The sequence below is a fragment of the Halichoerus grypus genome, chromosome 11 (genome assembly GCF_964656455.1).
Source record: "Halichoerus grypus chromosome 11, mHalGry1.hap1.1, whole genome shotgun sequence".
NCBI classification, from domain to species: domain Eukaryota; kingdom Metazoa; phylum Chordata; class Mammalia; order Carnivora; family Phocidae; genus Halichoerus; species Halichoerus grypus.
In genome coordinates this window covers 6,229,445-6,244,751 of record NC_135722.1, presented here as the reverse complement: position 1 = coordinate 6,244,751, position 15,307 = coordinate 6,229,445, and the positions used below count along the sequence as shown (strand labels likewise).

The following is a 15,307-nucleotide window of genomic DNA, read 5'->3' as shown; positions in this document are numbered from 1 at the left end:
TCACACAGGGAGCGGTGGCGCCTCGGGGGGTGATAAGAGCAACATTTCCAAGCGAGGAAGGGACCTCGCTGCTGCTTGCGAGCCAAACGCCGGCCTTGCAGTCCGGCTCTGCAGCAGCGCGGCTGGGCAAGCCAGCCTGGGGGGTGTCTGCTGGGTCTGGCCCCCGGGAGGGCCTTAGGACAGGTAGAGGTCACGCGGCACGTCTCGCGTGACTTCCTGTTCCAGAAGGCCAAAGGTGGGAGGCAGCGTGAGGGAGGGGCCGCGCTGAATCCCGACGCTCGCACAGGGCGCGCTGTTCCTGCCAGATTACGCCTGTTTCCCTCTGGCTGGGGCTGGGGGTGCTTGGTCCTTGGTCCATTCGGACACAGTCGATTATTCCCGAGAGGATGAGTAAATGAGCGCTTCTGTTTTGGAGGATGGCAGAATCCCGAAGCTCCACAGAACCCGGTGTCCCAGCTCTTTGCCCTGTACTAAGCCGCTTTCCCTGAGCAAGCCTGTTTGCTCATCTGTAAAATGGGGGTGAGATCAGACTTAGATGGGCCTATCATTGCCTGCCCCGCTCAGAGTCCCCACCCCCAGATGGTGACCCTCGATCATGCTGAGTTACCTGGCCTTGGCCCCTGACCAAGCACAATGTCTTGAGAAGAAAACCCAAAAGGCTGAGTAGCAGGCGGGGCCCAGCAGCGCTCCGAGAAGCCACTACTGGGGGTGCTAAATTCCCGGAGCCTGGACCTGGGACTGAGCACAGCAAGGGCTTAGGAGGGGCTTGCAGAGGCCCCCAGGGAAGGCGCTCAGAAGCCTCTGCCTGTCCCAGTTCCCGTGAGACCAGCTCCATATCCGGGGTTCTCTGAGCACCCCTGGCAACCGTTCTAGGTTTTCCTCTGGAACTGAACTTGAGACATCCTGTGTTTGGTTCCCAGAACCCAGGCCCCCACTTAACCTCCCAGCTCCCCAGCTCACTGCCCTTCACTCTTATTTATCAAACTCCAATCAGGGGACAGCATTTATTGAGTGCCTATGCAGTGCCCAGTGCTGGGCAAGGCACTGGAGGGGGGGGGGGACAGATAGGGAGGAAAGACATACAAAAGGGGAGACTCCCTACCAGCAAGAAGCTTAGAGTTGGGGGTGGAAGTGGGGAGGTAAGAGCTGCTGGTGGTCCTAGAGAAACATTTGGGAGCCCTGCCCCCAAATTTGGTGGTATCTGTCTCTGGACTGTCAGAAATCCCAATGTCCAGGATTTCTACCTTCCAGTTGTCATGTCTGTGTCACATGTGGGCCGATGTCCCTTTGTGCTCAGCACCTGAGGGAGTGCCCCAGAGACTGGCTGGGGTCCTCCTTCCATCAGGGGACAGTTCCTTCCCAGGGAGTGATACCCCTGGAGTTCGCTTCACCCAGGTCCCCGACTCCAAGGGAGCTGAGGGCCGGCGGTGCTGGCCCCCGCACTGACCCCAGGTTGCCCGGTGGCTGCAAGAGCACAGGGCCTCTGACCACCTGCCGCGCTGCAGCCCTGGAGACGCCCTCGCCCCTCGGAATTACCCACTGGCCACTTCCTGGGCCACGCGCACCCCCTTGTGGTACTTGTTGGCATTTTCTTCGCTCCGTTGGATCCCCGCTCTAGGCCCTGCCTTGGGGCTGAAGGGCCCTTAGGGTTAATTTATCGGTGGTTTAGAATAAAGGGCGCTTAGTTGGAGTCTGACACCTGGTTTGGGCGGGAAACCTGCAATGGCCGGCTGTGCGATCGGTATCTTAGGAGTCTCTTTCCCAAACCTCAGTGTGTAATAAGCCATGCCCAGCCTCCGGAGAAGCTCTTGTGAGGTCCAGAAGACTTCAGTGCAGAGAAACTGGGGGACTTGTGGGAGAAGGCAGGGCGGCAACTGCACCCTCTCTTTCCAGGACACTTAAGTCTGGAGCTGCCAGTCCTGCAGCTGGGCTACGGGCTGGCCTGGGCTCTGAGTCGTCGTTGGCTCCCTGAATCCTCCCAACACCCAGGAGCAGGTGAAGCCTTTCAGAGCCTTGAAGCCCCCAGCCAGGAGGGGCTGCCAGAGGCTGGGCTCCTGTTGGGGCTGTCCCCTGCTGGGCACACTCAGCACTGAAGGCTGGCTGGCCTCTAGCGGGGAGGGAAGGGAGAGAGGCAAAGGGCCTGAGCCCATGGTTTGGGGTCCCTCAAAGCCCCTCAACTTGATTCCAGTGTTCCAGATGCAGCCAGGCCAGGCACGCACGACCCCTGCAGGTGTGATCACAGAGCTAAGGGTCAGATGGAGGTGGTGGCAGACACAGGAGCGGCCTGGGGTGGGGAAGCCTGCGAGGGGTGGGGCTGACGGCTCTGAAAGGCCTTCCCCGCAGGCTCAGAGTTTTCTGTCCCAAATGACCCTTCTGACCACTTCCTGCTACTCCTCTGCTGCCCGGCTTCCCTCAGCCTCTGGCCCCCCTGGCTGAGCAGGGGCCCGCCTGGCCCTCTCCGCAACGGTCTCAGACTCTCCCCTGCTGTCCCCAGGACCGGCTTTGACCTGGATGTCCCCATCTGCCCCGCCCCTCTTCTCCTCCTCTCTGCCTCCTGCCTCTAGCTCCCCGCTGCTGTCCTCTGGTGAGGCCCCAGGTGAGGCCCCCTGGGTCTCAGGCCGCTCCGCCCTGCGATAGACAAGGTAGCCAGTTGCGGGGAGCCTGTGGGCCAGGGCTCCAGGGGGCAGGCGGTGGTAGCCCTGCTCCTTGTACAGAAAGAGGCCAAATGTGTCAGGCTGGGTCACTCGGAATTTGGTGGCACAGAGCTGGTTCAGGGTGGCAATCGAGGCCCCTGGGGGCACAGCCAGGGTCTTGGAGGTGCAGCCACTGCTGGGGTCCTGGTAGGCTACTCGGAGGAGGTGCTGTGTAGGAGGAGAAGCAAAGCAAGAGCTCAGTCCTGCCTGGTCTATATCTGGCTGCAAAGCTTGAGGTCCCAGGGTAGGCTTTGTAGGGACAGGGTGTGGTGGTATAAATCCAGGGGTACAGCCAAGAGACAAAAGCTTTTTGGACAAGGGATGCTGCAAGCGGGGCTCTGAGGAAAGGTGAGATCTGCCTTGGCTAGTGAGTCAGAGCCGCAGGCTGGCAGGAAGGGTGGCCCCAGCAGCTCTCCGGAGCCTGACAACCCTACTCGGAACCTTCCCCCGTGCCCTAAGCACTTGTCCTGCATTCACTCATTTCATCCACACATCGACCCCAGGAGATAAGTCCTGTTGCCTCATTTTATAGATGAGGATATCGAGGCACAAAGAGGTTACGTGACTTGCCCAAGCTCCTGGAAATAGAAAGTAGCAGAGCCAGGATTTAAAGCCGGCATCTGGCTACAGGGTCTAAACTCTTAACCAAGGCTAGGAAGGGTCCCTTGAGTGGATGGAGAGGAGGGTGAGGGGAGCACGGGCTGGGAGCCTCACTCCAGGGGAGGGCAGAGCCCCAGTTGGGGGCCAGAAGCCAGGATTTGGGGCTTGAGCTTGCCACCCGTGTCCCTTTCCCCCTCCATGTCATGTCTCCGTTTCCTCATCTGTAAAATGGGGTAATAACGGTCCTAATTTGAGTTTCTAACAAGCTGCAGGGCTGAGCCCCTAGAGCACATGGATCCCTCTCGAGAAAAGCTAGGCCTGGACGTCCACACAGGATGCTGCTTCTGTGACAGGGTGATGTAGGAGTGGCCTCTCCCCTGCTAGGTCTCACTAGGAAAAGGAGGGGACCGTGCAGGATGGTGCCAGAACCCCGCCACCCCCACCGCGCCCCAGGGGCCGGGCGGTTCAGGGTGGCTGGCGTGGAGGCCCTGTTACCTGGGAGCTGTGGGTGGCGGGCAGGCGGCGCTGCTCCCAGAGGCTGAGGGAGCGCTGTAGTTCCTGTGAGGGGCTCAGGGGGAGGGTGTGGGCCTGGTCCAGGCCACTCAGCAGGGCCAGGCTGGCCGAGAGGCTGGTCAGGTAGTAACCGCCTGGGACACAAGGGGAAGAATGCAGCTCAGGCTGGGGGTAGGGGACACTTGGCCACCCCCCCACCACTTCCTGGGGGCCATGCAGCCTCAGCACCCAGTCCCACACAGACAGGGAGGTGGCACGTGGAGGCGCTCCCTCACCCTCTCCCGTGAGCAGGCTGGGCTCCAGCAGCTCCGACATGTACTCGGCCTCCAGCAGCAGCTCGGGAAGGTCGCACTGGGCCAGGACAAGGCTTAGCAGCGGGAGGAACTCGTCCGCCCCTGCGCCCTCCCCTGGGGGGTGGTAGAGGAGGAAGCTTCAGACTCCTCTGGGGCCCCAGGGTCGGGTGTCCACTCCGTGTCTCAGTGACCCTCCCTTCCACCTGCTGGGCCTGGGGTGATGTGGTCTCTATGGCAACCACAGACAGGGGCTGGGGAGAGGATGCTGTAGTCTCTGGGCTTCGGCTGCACCATCTCTGAGATGGGAGTGTTGGACCCATCCCCCCCTCCTGCTGTGCCATTCTGGAATCTCTGGGGGGCCTGCCTCTGACTGGGCAGGGGGGCAGGAGGGGGCGTACCCGCGTGGGTCCTCAGGGCTGTGTAGAGCAGCTTGCAAGCCTGCAGGAGCCGCTTGACCTGGGCGCTGGGAGAGTAGGCCCGGAGCAGCTGCAGCAGCTTCTGGCGCACCTGCTCCATCTCCACGGGGGAGGGCAGGCTCACGTGGGACCCGAAGGCTCCAGGGCCCTGGGCCCGGGCCAGGCGGAGGCCTTCAGCCAGGCGGCCCAGGGAGCCATTGGCGGAAAGCCGGCGCCGCAGGCGGGCCGCCAGGATAGGCCGGAGAGGCTTGAGCACGGAGCGATGCAGCGACTTCTCCAAGATGTGTTCTGCGGAGGAGAGGCGGGCAGGGTCAGGGGCGTGAGTAGGGGCCCCCGGGACGGGGGTGTAGTCAGGGAGAGAGAGGGACGAAGAGGAGGAGGAATCTCGGGGAGACGGGAGAAGAGCGGGAGAGAGGCAGGGAACGGGAAGAGCTGGAGTTAACGGGGGAGGGGAGAGGTGAGCTGAGCCTGTGGAGCCCGGCCCCGGGGTCTCACCCAGTCTCTCGGGCGGCAGCAGCTTCTCAGGGCCCAGCTCCGCGCTCAGCATGGCCCGGGCCCGGCTCAGCGCCTCTCGGACCCCCTGCAGCTCCCGGGGCTCAGGGCCAGCCCGCACCTGGGTCAGTAGGTCCTGCACCAGCTGGCCCACAGCCGTGTGTCGGTCCTGCGTCAGCGCCGAGGCTGCCCGGCCCACCTTCCGCTCGGGTGCCAGCAGGGAGCAGAAGGCAGCGCTCATGGACCGAAGCAGGGGCCGCCGGCGGCCCAGGCAGGGGGAGGTCGCTGGGCTTCCCCGGGAACCCGGCACCCCCTCCTCTTCCGAGCTGCTGGGGGAGCCGCAGTCTACCTCCTGGAGGGAGGGCAGGGGGGGGAGGCTGGGCCTGGCGCCCCCTGGCACACGGTACCCCACTGAGCTCTCCCTTCGCAGAAGCTGGCGAGGGGGTAAGCTTTCTGTCTGGTTGGGGGCTGCACCTGGCAGCACGGGGACTGGGGGAGGTGGCACGGCAGGTGGTGACAGAGGACTGGAGGTCTCCGTGGACACACGCACTTTGAAGCTCCTCTTGAATTTCTCCCGCTTGGTGGGGCCCAGGTCCCCTGGGAACAGGGGATTGAAGAAGCACAGGGCGGCTCCTGTGCCCTGGTCCAGCTCTTGCGGGGACCGGGGCTTCAGCCGGGGCAGCAGCTGGCCTTCAGATGGGCCCGGCTGAGCCTTGGTGTTGAGGGAGGAGCTCCAGAACTCTAGGGAAACCAATTGGGGCCTCAGGGAGGTTTGGGGAGGGTGCCATGTGCCCGTATGCCTTCCCTTTCCTTCTTGGCCTCAGCTTGTCCATCTGTGCAATGGGTAGCAGAAGAGCCCTTACCAATGCCCAGATGGGAGATGGCTTCGAGTTCCTTGTGGGTGGCTGCCTGGCAGATGGCTCTGGGGAGCTGGAGTGGGAGGAGAAGGATGTCCCTGAGGCCAGAGAGGGAAACAGAAAGCCAGGGGTGTGAGGGATGCTCAGGGCTCTGGGGGCTGACAGGACCTGCAGGGGTTGGGAGGACAGACTGTCCCAGGGAGCTGGGACCAACGGACACCAGCCACCCTGCGGCCAGGCTCACCGGGTATGGCAGTAGGCGCAGATGAGCTGGACCAGGTCTGGGAACATGAGCTCTGAGCCCTCCAAGGAGACGCCTGAGAGATGGGAAGGGCGGTTGTTCTCTGGGAAACACCCCTGCGCCCGGCCCTGACGGCTTCCAGCCCCTTCCCCCCCCAGGCCAGTCCCGCTCACCCCCAGGGCTCTCCTGGATGTAGTGGCTAGAGACAAAGGAGGAGCCACCGGCCTCGGGCAGCCGCACGCACAGGGCTTGGCACCCGCGAGTGTTAGATTTCCGCACCAGGAACGTCTGCAAGGGACAGGGGTCGCAGGCTCGGCACCTCCGTGTCCGGCCTCTCCCTCTCTCCCCCCACCGCCCCCCGCCGGCCAGTGCTGGGGTCAGGGGCACGACTCACCCCCGGGGGCTCGGTCCTCAGCACGTGCAGTGCGGCCGCCGCGTTGGCCCGCAGCTGCAGCCACACGGGCCGCGTGAGCAGCAAGCGCTCCCGCAGGCTCACGGTGCGCCCAGGCCGCTGGGGCCCGCCCGCCTGCCGCCCACTGGCCCCTGGCACGTCGTACGGCGGGTCCTCGGCCGGCCTGCGGGCGGGCGGCAGACTTGAGCAGGGCATCAGGGGGTGGGACCCTTGCTTCACCCTCTCCCCCTCCTCTGCCCTGGGACGGACCCTGCTCTGCCACCCCTCCCCGCCCCACCAGGCTGCCCTTCCAACTTCACTAACTTTTCTCTCTCCGGGCGCCCAGGTGCGAAGTTGGACAGGCTGGGGGCTCCGAGAGGTCCAGCTCCCGGCTCCCCAGGGGTTTCCATGGCTGGGAGCTCCTTTGGTTTCTCCCGGTTTCTCCCAGGACTCAGGAAGGGAATCCAGCCCCCGAGGCAAGAGCGCTCACATTCCCGGCGGTGAGTAACACTTCCTGAGGGCGGTTCGCCCTGTCACGCCCCACCAGTTAACTCTTGTGTGTCCACTCAGCCCGGGCCGAGCCCGCTTCCTCTCTGTTCTGGGCCCAGCGTCAGGGGGCAGGGGTCCTGTGCGTGCAAGCGCCCCTCCTAGAGCCCCAGCTGTAGGGCTGCCACCTCCACATGGTGCATCACGGAGCCTTACCGGCCTCCTCAAACCACACAAGCAGGCAGGAGGGGGTTAAGCAAGGCCCATCTGGGTCCCCACAGACCCCAGTTTGGCCCTTGGGGCACCTTTAAGTCTGCGGTCAATGGCTCATCTGTGCATAGCCCTGGGGTCAGCCCGGTGGGAGAGCACCCCCTACCGGTCACAGATGACTCAGTCCTGAGCCTAACTTGGGTTTTGGGATTTCAGGTTGCCATGGAGAAAGGATGCTGTGTCTCCATGGAAACTAACCCCTTTGCTTAACTGAGGTTCTGGGGGTGGTTCTAACACGCGGCGCTAAACGGCGGGGGGGGTTTGGTTGTGAGGTCGTCAGCACACAGGGTGCTGCCAGCTGCCGCCTACGCACACAGGCCCTGCCAGCCTGCCTTACCAATCCGCCAAGGGACTGGGGCAGGTGCAGACGTGACCCAGTCTCCCAGCCCGGAGCACACAGCTGCCTTCCCCACCCCAGGACACATGGTCTGCCTGTGCCACGTGTTGCTTCAGACTTGGCTCAGGAGCCCTTGGTCAGCCAGGGCTCACTCCCCCACCTCTGGGAGGTGTGGTGGGCGAGTCCCCCCTGCCCCTCCCGATACCCCAACTCAGAGTAGGTTGGCTCCTGCCCGGTAGTGAGGGGACGTACCAGGGACTCCAGGAGAGCCCGCCTGACTCAGGCACTCCCCCAGGGAGCCCTGATTCTCTTGCAAGGTAAATCAGACACACACAGGTCACGCCAGAGTCCCAGGAGAGATTTTAATTCCAGTCCCTGCAATCTGGGAGACACCAAGAACTCCTTGAGAAGACCCGGGGAGCCTGCCTTCTCATCTCCAACAACAGCCAGGAGAGACAGGCCCCCAAAATATAATGTCTGGCTCAGAGTTCCCACAGATTGGGGCCCAGCTCACTGGCTCAGCAACTGGTCCAAGGACAGCAGGAAGGATGTTGCTTTGGCTTAAGACGAGCCACATCTTCTTTGTCTAGGAGGGCACCAAGGAGGCTGCCCTTTGGGAGGGGGAGGTGGTGCGCTCACTGGGGATGGAGGAGACAGTCTTGCCTGGCTAGGGCAGCTCTGGGCCACAGCTGTGCAGGCCCCCGAGGAGGGCAGAAGGGTCCGGACCAGTGACGGCTGGAGGGGAAGGTCCAGCAGCAGCACCGGGGAGCTGGCTGGACAGACCCCGAGGGGCTTGTCAGTCTGCCTTCCCACAGCAGGAAAATGCGAATCCTGGCTTTGCTGACAGCTGCCCCGAGGGGCCCCTTGGCTCTGAACAGGATGGTCATGGTCCTAAGGAAGATGCATTGCAGGTGAAAAGCTGAACCCAGAGGGGAACACCACTGCCTATGGGGGGCTGAGAGGAACAGCCTCAGGCTGGCCCAGGGCAGCTCTACGAGGGCCCAGCATTCCAGCCCTCCCTGACCAGTCCCGGGTGCAGGGAGCTTCATCCCCCAGCCCCATCGACCTAGAGCTTCCCTACCCCACCCCGGCGGCTCCCACTCCCCAAACCATTCTAACTGGGGCCACTGATCTGACATAACCACTGCCTCTTTCTGGGCTCTTTTCCAGGACGCTGGGCTGGGGGAGGGGGTGGCAGGAGGCAGAACAACTCCCGTGGTTCTTACCATCTGCTTTTCTCTTCTGAGGGGACACAGCTGCCCTGGCCTGGGTGGGTAAGAAGAAAAACCCCCCTTGAGAGCCTGCCTCCAGCTTGGCAAGTACCCTCCTCCACATCAGTTTCTCTGGGGTGGGGGCGCTGTTGGGTCAGTGCAGCGTGGAGATGGGGAGGGGAATAAGACCCTTTCTAGGCAAAGCTCGGATGTGGTCCCCTGACAGACACCAGGCCAGCCCAGCCCAGCCCAGAACAGCTGCCTTCCCTCCCTCCCATCCCATCAAAACCTGCCCTGGAAGGAGGAAGGGGCTGACACAGATTAAAAGGACCCTCCTGCAGGGAAGCCTCAGGCCAGCGCCTGGGTGGCTCAGTAGGTTAAGCATCTGACTCTTGATTTCTGCTCAGGTCAAGATCTCAGGGTCATGAGATCGAGCCCCACATTAGGCTCTGTGCTAGGAGTGACCCCTACTTGGGATTCTCTCTCTCCCTCTGCACCCCGCCCCCCGCACCACTTGCACACTCAAACACATTCTCTTCCTCTCTAAGAAAAGGGCAATGCCAGGGAACCTGGGCTAAAGGCCGGAGGTGCTGTGGGCTGAGCAGAGCTCCCAGGCCCTCAGGAAGCCCAGGCGTGGTGAGCCCACAGAGACCAAAGCTGGTGTCAGGGATGGGGACCTGCACGAGGGAAGCAGGGCCCTGGCCCCACCTTTTTGATAGCCGTCCAGTCCTCCAGGATGTCGATCTCCTGCAGCATGTACACGATGTAAGGACCTGCAGTGGGCGTCAAGGAAGCAGGAAGCCCGGTGGAGGGGACAGGTGTCACAGCGGGGAGGGGGCTGAGGACCCAGGTTAGAGCTCAGGTTCTGTCTCCTCCCTCTTGGCTCCCAGGTTCTTGGGGCAGGGCCTGTGGCCTCTCCATGAGTCCGTGGGGGATACTGAGCCTCACCCCTACCTCCCCTCGGCTCCCCCTCCCCCCCTCCAGTGTAAAGGTCAGGAGGTGAAAACCCAGCCCACCCACTCAGGGACCTTGCTCCCTCTACTCCCTGTCCCCTTCCTGTCCCTTCATCTGGCCCCTTCTACACACAGATTTCAGTCTCTTCCATCCTGGAGACAACCCTCCTTTGGTCTCCTACTCCCCTCCGGGGACCATCTGCTCTGTCTTCCTGGGCTCTGTACCTGATGTCTCCATGCCCTCGCCTCCCATTCACCCCTCATGTCCTCGCAGCCCAGACACCTCCCTCCCTGCCTGACCCGACTGCCATCACTAGGTGGCCAGTGTCCTGAGAGTCTGATGGCCACAGAGTACCCGGGGGTGGGGGTGGAGGGCGTGTGGATTCCGTTCCAGTCTGTGCTGGGCGCTGCCAGGAGGGATGAGGGCTCAGCAGGCCCTGAGCTGAAGGGGCTCACGCCTAAGGTGGGGCAGGGGGCAACTACAGTATGGGATGTGGGTGCCCCAGTTTAGGCCACAGGGGTGCAGAGGAGAGAGAAGGCACTGCCATTGGGGAGAAACCAGGAGAGGCTTCACAGAGGAGGTACCATGTGAGACAAGCCCTGCCCAGGCACAGACAGGCAGCCAGCTTTCCAAGAAGAGGGTGGAAAGTGAGAGCAGGCGGAGGAGGGGGTGGTGGTAGGAAAGTCTAGGACCTGTCGGGGATGTTGTGGGAAAGTCAGAAGAGCCTCGAAGAAGACTTCGCTCAGCAAGTTAGGGGGAGTCACTGAGTGGACACTTCTATTTCTCTATGGTCCACACGGCCCAGCAGAGACCCAGGGCCTCACAGAAAATTCCCGACAGTTGGATTTGCCTAATGTGTCTAGCATGACTCCGCCTTCCATGTCCCTCTCCACCCCCGCCTCCCTTAACCCTGATGTCCTGCCCGGTTCAGGCTGCCCTGGGTGGAAGGATACCAGAAACGAGAGGAGCCTTCTTCCTCTTGCTGGCTGGCAGGGAGTCCCAGGTCTTTGCGCTGCTTCTGGCGTGCAGTTTGTCATCCCACCACTCTGTGCCCCCAAAGCCAGAGTCAGGATCAAGGTGCTGACCCTCCCAGGACACCCCGCCCTTGCAGCTGTGTCCCTCACAGGAGCCGGGCCAGCCCTTCCCCCTCCTCTCCCTCCCAGGGCGGTGGAGAGCACCCCGGGGGCCGGGGGCGTGGAAGCTGAGGCCCTGCCGGATGGCATGGTTGTGCGAGCCTGGGGGAGGGGTCCCTGTACTTTTGTCAGCCCGGTTTCTTCATCTGTTTAGTGGCCAGTGGGCCTCCCTAGGACCCCCTACGAACACAGGCGCTGTGGACACAGAGGGGGCTGTGGCTGTTGTAGGTGTGGGGGTGTCAGAATGGCACCTCCTGTTCTGGAAAGAGAGCGGGGGCCGAGGAGGGCAGGGGGACCCATTCTTGCCGAGCCTCCACTGCGCGCCAGGTCCTGGGCTGGGTCCTTTCTGTGCCTGGCTCCCTGTGGGCCCCACAGTGACCCCATGAAGTGGGCTCCCCGACATGCTCCCCGGGCAGGCAGAGCAGCAGACGGGGTGCGCACGGGGAGAGCGGCACCTAGGGCAGCCTCACCAGAGCTGATGTCCAGGCTCTGGCGGTCCTCCTCCAGCCTCTGGATCCGCTCCTGCAGCTCCCCCTGCAGGGTGTCGTAGAGCAGCAGCTTCTCACTCTGGAAGGGGCGGAGCCGCTCAGCGGGGCGGCGGGGACAAGCCACTTCCGCTCGCCATCCCCCCGCCCCCCGCCCCAGCACCCAGTCACATTCACCTCCAGGTGCTGTTTGGCTCCCTGCAGCTCACACTCGTACTTGTTCCGGATCACGTCCAGACAGAAGCCCTTGTAGATCCCTACAGTGATTGGGGGGGGGGGAGGGAGATGGGAAGCCCTGCTTGGCCAGGGACCCAGGTGTCCAAAAGGGGGAGCCAGGAGCAGGGCCGGTCAGGGCAGGGATGAGAAAAGCAGGGAGCAGAGAGCCAGGGGCTCTGGCAGAGGAAGAGGTAGGTGGCCTGGGGGCTGCCCTAGAGCACAGGACAGCCCACAGACCTGCCACCTGAATGCGGATCTTGAGGCTCCGCTGCAGCCCCCCCAGAGGCTCTGTGTACTCAGGTGCTCTCTCAGCCCCCACTTCCTCCAGCCGCACCCTCAGCTGACTCAGCCGTTCCCTGAACAACCTGGGAGGGAAAAGGCGTGTGTGCCTATCAAACACGTGGCCGAGCGCCCGGCGCTCCCCAACCCTTGGCCACCCCTGCCCCGCACCAGGCCGGCCGCCTCCTCACCCCGGGTGCCGGGAGACCCGGCCCTAGACGCCCCATGCTCACTTCTCCTTTAGCTCCGAGAACTGCTTCTCCAGGTCCAGCATCTCGTTGACGCACTCACTGCGACGCCGCTCATAGTCCTCATCGTCCATCTCTGGGACAAGAGGCCAGTCAGCGCTGGCTGAGGAGGAGCGGCCGGGCACCCGCGTGCGCCATGTGGGGGGCTCACCCGAGCTCTCCTCCTCTGACTCAGTCTGGCTGCCGCTCCGCTCCTCCTCACTCTCTTCCTCCTCCCCATTCATCTCGGCAGCCGAATCGCCCTCTGCTTCCATCTCTTCTGTGTCTTTGCTTGGAGGCTGGACGGGCATCTGGGCTCTGGGAGAAGGAGGGGAGCCATCACTTATCATTGTCCTCAGTTCCGAGCAGGAAAGTGGCCATGCGGGGAGTCAAACCAGGCCCTGTCTGCGCATCTCCCAGAGGCCTGGGAGCCATGGAAATGCTCCCGTCCTGGGACATTGCTGGTGATCCCGATCTGGGGAATGCTGGCCAAGGCGACGGTCTGTAAGATGGGAAACAGCAAGGATGGGCTCCCCCACTGCCTCTGGGACTGGGCGCACACTTGTGAATGGGGCATTTAAGGCCCTGCACAGACTGAAGTACTGGGCCAGCGCCTTCACCCTACCATCTAACGGTCAGTCCTTAAGTACACCATTCCTTCCTCCTCTCCACCCCTTCCTGTTGATCCTTCCACCTGGAAGGCCCTCCACTTCTCTTCCTGAAAACACTCGGCAATGCTCTTGTTGTCTCGCTGTGCTCCAGGTCAACGCCCGTGTTCTTCTGCTTTCTCTGGAGCCTCATGCTACCAGTACCCCCTTCTCCACTGTTTCTCCAACCCTCCCTCTTGACAGCTCCTGCCCAGGAAACTTCAGATGTGTTCAGGTATTGTCCCCCATTTAGATATAGCAGAAACACAAAACCTCACCCTATTCCACTAAACCACTCCCCATTTCCCACCTCACAGTGACACTTTTCAAGGCTCTGGCTGTTCCTATTCTTTCACCTCCCAGGTGTTCCATTCCATTTCTCTATGATTGCCCTCGGCTGACATGAATCGTGTGGCGTTAGACGACCTCCTGGTGCCCAATGCCAGTATTCTTTAGTACTTCTCTTAGTTGACTTCTTGGCAACAATAAACACTATTAGTCATTCCTTCTTTTATTTACTCATCTAAGATTTATTAAAGACCTAATATATGCCAGATACCATCAGACACTAGAGACTGGGCATGAGGGGGCAGACAGTCTCTGACCTCAAGGAGTTTACAGCTTCCTGGGAGAGAGAGGCAGAGAAGCAGACCGTACTGTGGTGTGAGAAGGGTTAAGAAGGGTGGGGGGGCATATGGGAGAGGCATCTAACTGGAACCCGGAGATTGCTCCAACAGTGAGGGCTTACAGAGAAAGATCCTTGCCGCAGCAGCAGCATGGAGGGCTCAGACAGATGAGCTGAGGTGGCCAGGGAGGGAACATTCCAAGCAGAGTGAATAGCATGTGCACACACTCCAAAATGAGAGAAGGAGCAGGGGTGGGGGCACATGAGTCTAAGCCTCAGAGAGAAATCTGGGCTGCAGGGATCTGGTCATCGTCATATAGAGTTCTTCAGGCCTTGGGAGAGGGTGCAACCAGCAAGGCAGAATGTGTGGAGTGAGAAGAGGTCCATGATGGAACTCCCAGGGCCACCAAAGGGGCAGGTGATGAAAGCCCTGCAAAGGAGAAGGAAATTAGCAAGAGGCAGAGGAAGAGAAACTCAGTCGTGGGGAGAAAAAATTTCAGAAGGAAGGATGGTGACAGTGCCAAATGCTGCCAAGAGATCAATTAAGAGGAAGACTAAACGGTCCTCCCAACAGTTAATCTTTCCGCCTCCTGGAGGCTTTGATTTCACTGTGATGTTCTTCCAACTTCTCTGGGCACGGTTCTGTAGTCTTTAGATCAGTGTAGACACCACTCTCTCCAGGAAGCCCTACTGTTTACATCTCCTCTCTATTTGCCCATCTTCACATCTGTCTGTCCAAGCAGGCTGTAAGCCTCACCAGGGCAGGGATGCCCTCACTCACCCAGCACAGTACTTAACTTCACGACTGGTGGCTGTGCAAATACAAACTAAACAAAGCACACTTTTTCAGGCAGGCTTTTACTTCCTGGTACCTTCCAGGGTACCCCAGGACCCTGTAGTGGTTGCAAATCCAAAGTATTCTGTTAACTTTCCTTGACACAATTCGAGTTGTGTAAAATAACTGGCTCACGGCGCAGCTTAGTCGCATTCCTCAAGGATTTCATAAATGATCTGAATCTGACCTGAAAACCTCAGTTCTCCAAACCAGCCTCATCTTTTCCATTCTCAAGCCCGAGTTCCTGCAGTTCCCAAAATTTGCAATTCCTCTTCATTGTTATATATATATATATTTACTTTTGTCTCCAGCTGTCTCTGATTCTACTGAGTGAGCAAAATTAAATCACAACCTCCCCTCCTTACCCCGGGCGCAAAAAGAGGATAACCACCGCTACTCTGAGTGTTGTAAAGATCGCAAGGAGTAAAAGATGGAAAAGGAAATTGTAAGGCGCTGTACACAAGCAATTTATATTTTTAGAAAGTCAGCATTTCGAGGGCAGACCTCTACGGAAGGCCGATTCTTCTCCCTCGAGAAAGCCAATCCAGACCCCTGCGCAGCGCTACGCGCCAGGACCCTCCCGCCCCGTTCCACTCGCGTCTGCGCCGGCGCCGCGGGCGGGGGGGAGTCGCCGGCTCTTCGGCGGCCAGCAGGGGCCCCGCGGCGCCGCACGCGTCCGGCCGGTTAAGTCTCCGCTTCGGCCCTCACTGGGCCAGCTCCGGCCGACTGGCCAGAGACGCCGAACCAGGTGCCCTGAGGAGCGTTACGCACCGCGGGGTGGGGGCCTCCGAGTTGACGTCTGAAACTCCCTGAGAGGTGCCCGCGTCTGCCGGGCTCCCGGAAACGTCGCGCCCGTCCCTCTACTCCGGGAGGCGGGGCCCGCCGCACTTCCGCATACGTTATCAGGAGGCGCCCGTGGTGGAGAGCACAATTGGACAGTTGGGGCGAGGCATGCTGGGATACCGCGGGGTCGGTCTCCATAGCAACCGGCCGAAATTCACGCAGGCCTTCCGCTGGTGGAAAAGACCCTAGTGGTTTCCTTGCTGTGCGGTCGCTCCCTTTGGGCCGCAGCTACCTCCTTTCCCCCGTCCCCCCGTCCCTCGTGT

The 15,307-nt window shown here is 61.3% G+C and overlaps 2 protein-coding genes across 11 annotated transcripts; both read right to left on the bottom strand.

Annotated features, from left to right (window-relative positions):
- Positions 1-990: 990 nt before the first annotated feature.
- Positions 991-7,034, bottom strand: RIN1 (Ras and Rab interactor 1). 6 transcript variants are annotated; one of them, XM_036121521.2, is made up of 10 exons: positions 6,821-7,034; positions 6,500-6,680; positions 6,279-6,393; positions 6,109-6,181; positions 5,871-5,962; positions 5,011-5,748; positions 4,498-4,803; positions 4,082-4,213; positions 3,789-3,940; positions 991-2,861 (listed from the first exon to the last, which is right to left on the bottom strand). In XM_036121521.2, the coding sequence occupies exons 1-10, from the start codon at positions 6,904-6,906 to the stop codon at positions 2,388-2,390; spliced, it is 2,349 nt and encodes a 782-aa protein (XP_035977414.1). In that variant the 5' UTR covers positions 6,907-7,034; the 3' UTR covers positions 991-2,387. The 6 variants fall into 6 exon arrangements, with proteins under 6 accessions (XP_035977414.1, XP_035977418.1, XP_035977415.1 ...); XM_036121525.2 differs by having other exon boundaries at positions 5,129-5,359; XM_036121522.2 differs by lacking the exon at positions 4,082-4,213.
- Positions 7,035-7,937: 903 nt separating this feature from the next.
- On the bottom strand, positions 7,938-15,258 carry BRMS1 (BRMS1 transcriptional repressor and anoikis regulator). Of its 5 annotated transcripts, none has more exons than XM_036121530.2 (10): positions 14,973-15,237; positions 12,267-12,412; positions 12,101-12,191; positions 11,826-11,953; positions 11,550-11,629; positions 11,358-11,421; positions 10,708-10,800; positions 9,509-9,573; positions 8,816-8,855; positions 7,938-8,480 (listed from the first exon to the last, which is right to left on the bottom strand). In XM_036121530.2, the coding sequence occupies exons 2-10, from the start codon at positions 12,403-12,405 to the stop codon at positions 8,473-8,475; spliced, it is 708 nt and encodes a 235-aa protein (XP_035977423.1). In that variant the 5' UTR covers positions 12,406-12,412; positions 14,973-15,237; the 3' UTR covers positions 7,938-8,472. The 5 variants fall into 5 exon arrangements, with proteins under 5 accessions (XP_035977423.1, XP_035977422.1, XP_077913889.1 ...); XM_036121529.2 differs by having other exon boundaries at positions 11,358-11,454; positions 14,973-15,219; XM_078057763.1 differs by lacking the exons at positions 7,938-8,480; positions 8,816-8,855; positions 9,509-9,573; positions 10,708-10,800 and adding an exon at positions 10,821-11,247 and having other exon boundaries at positions 14,973-15,258.
- Positions 15,259-15,307: the final 49 nt, after the last annotated feature.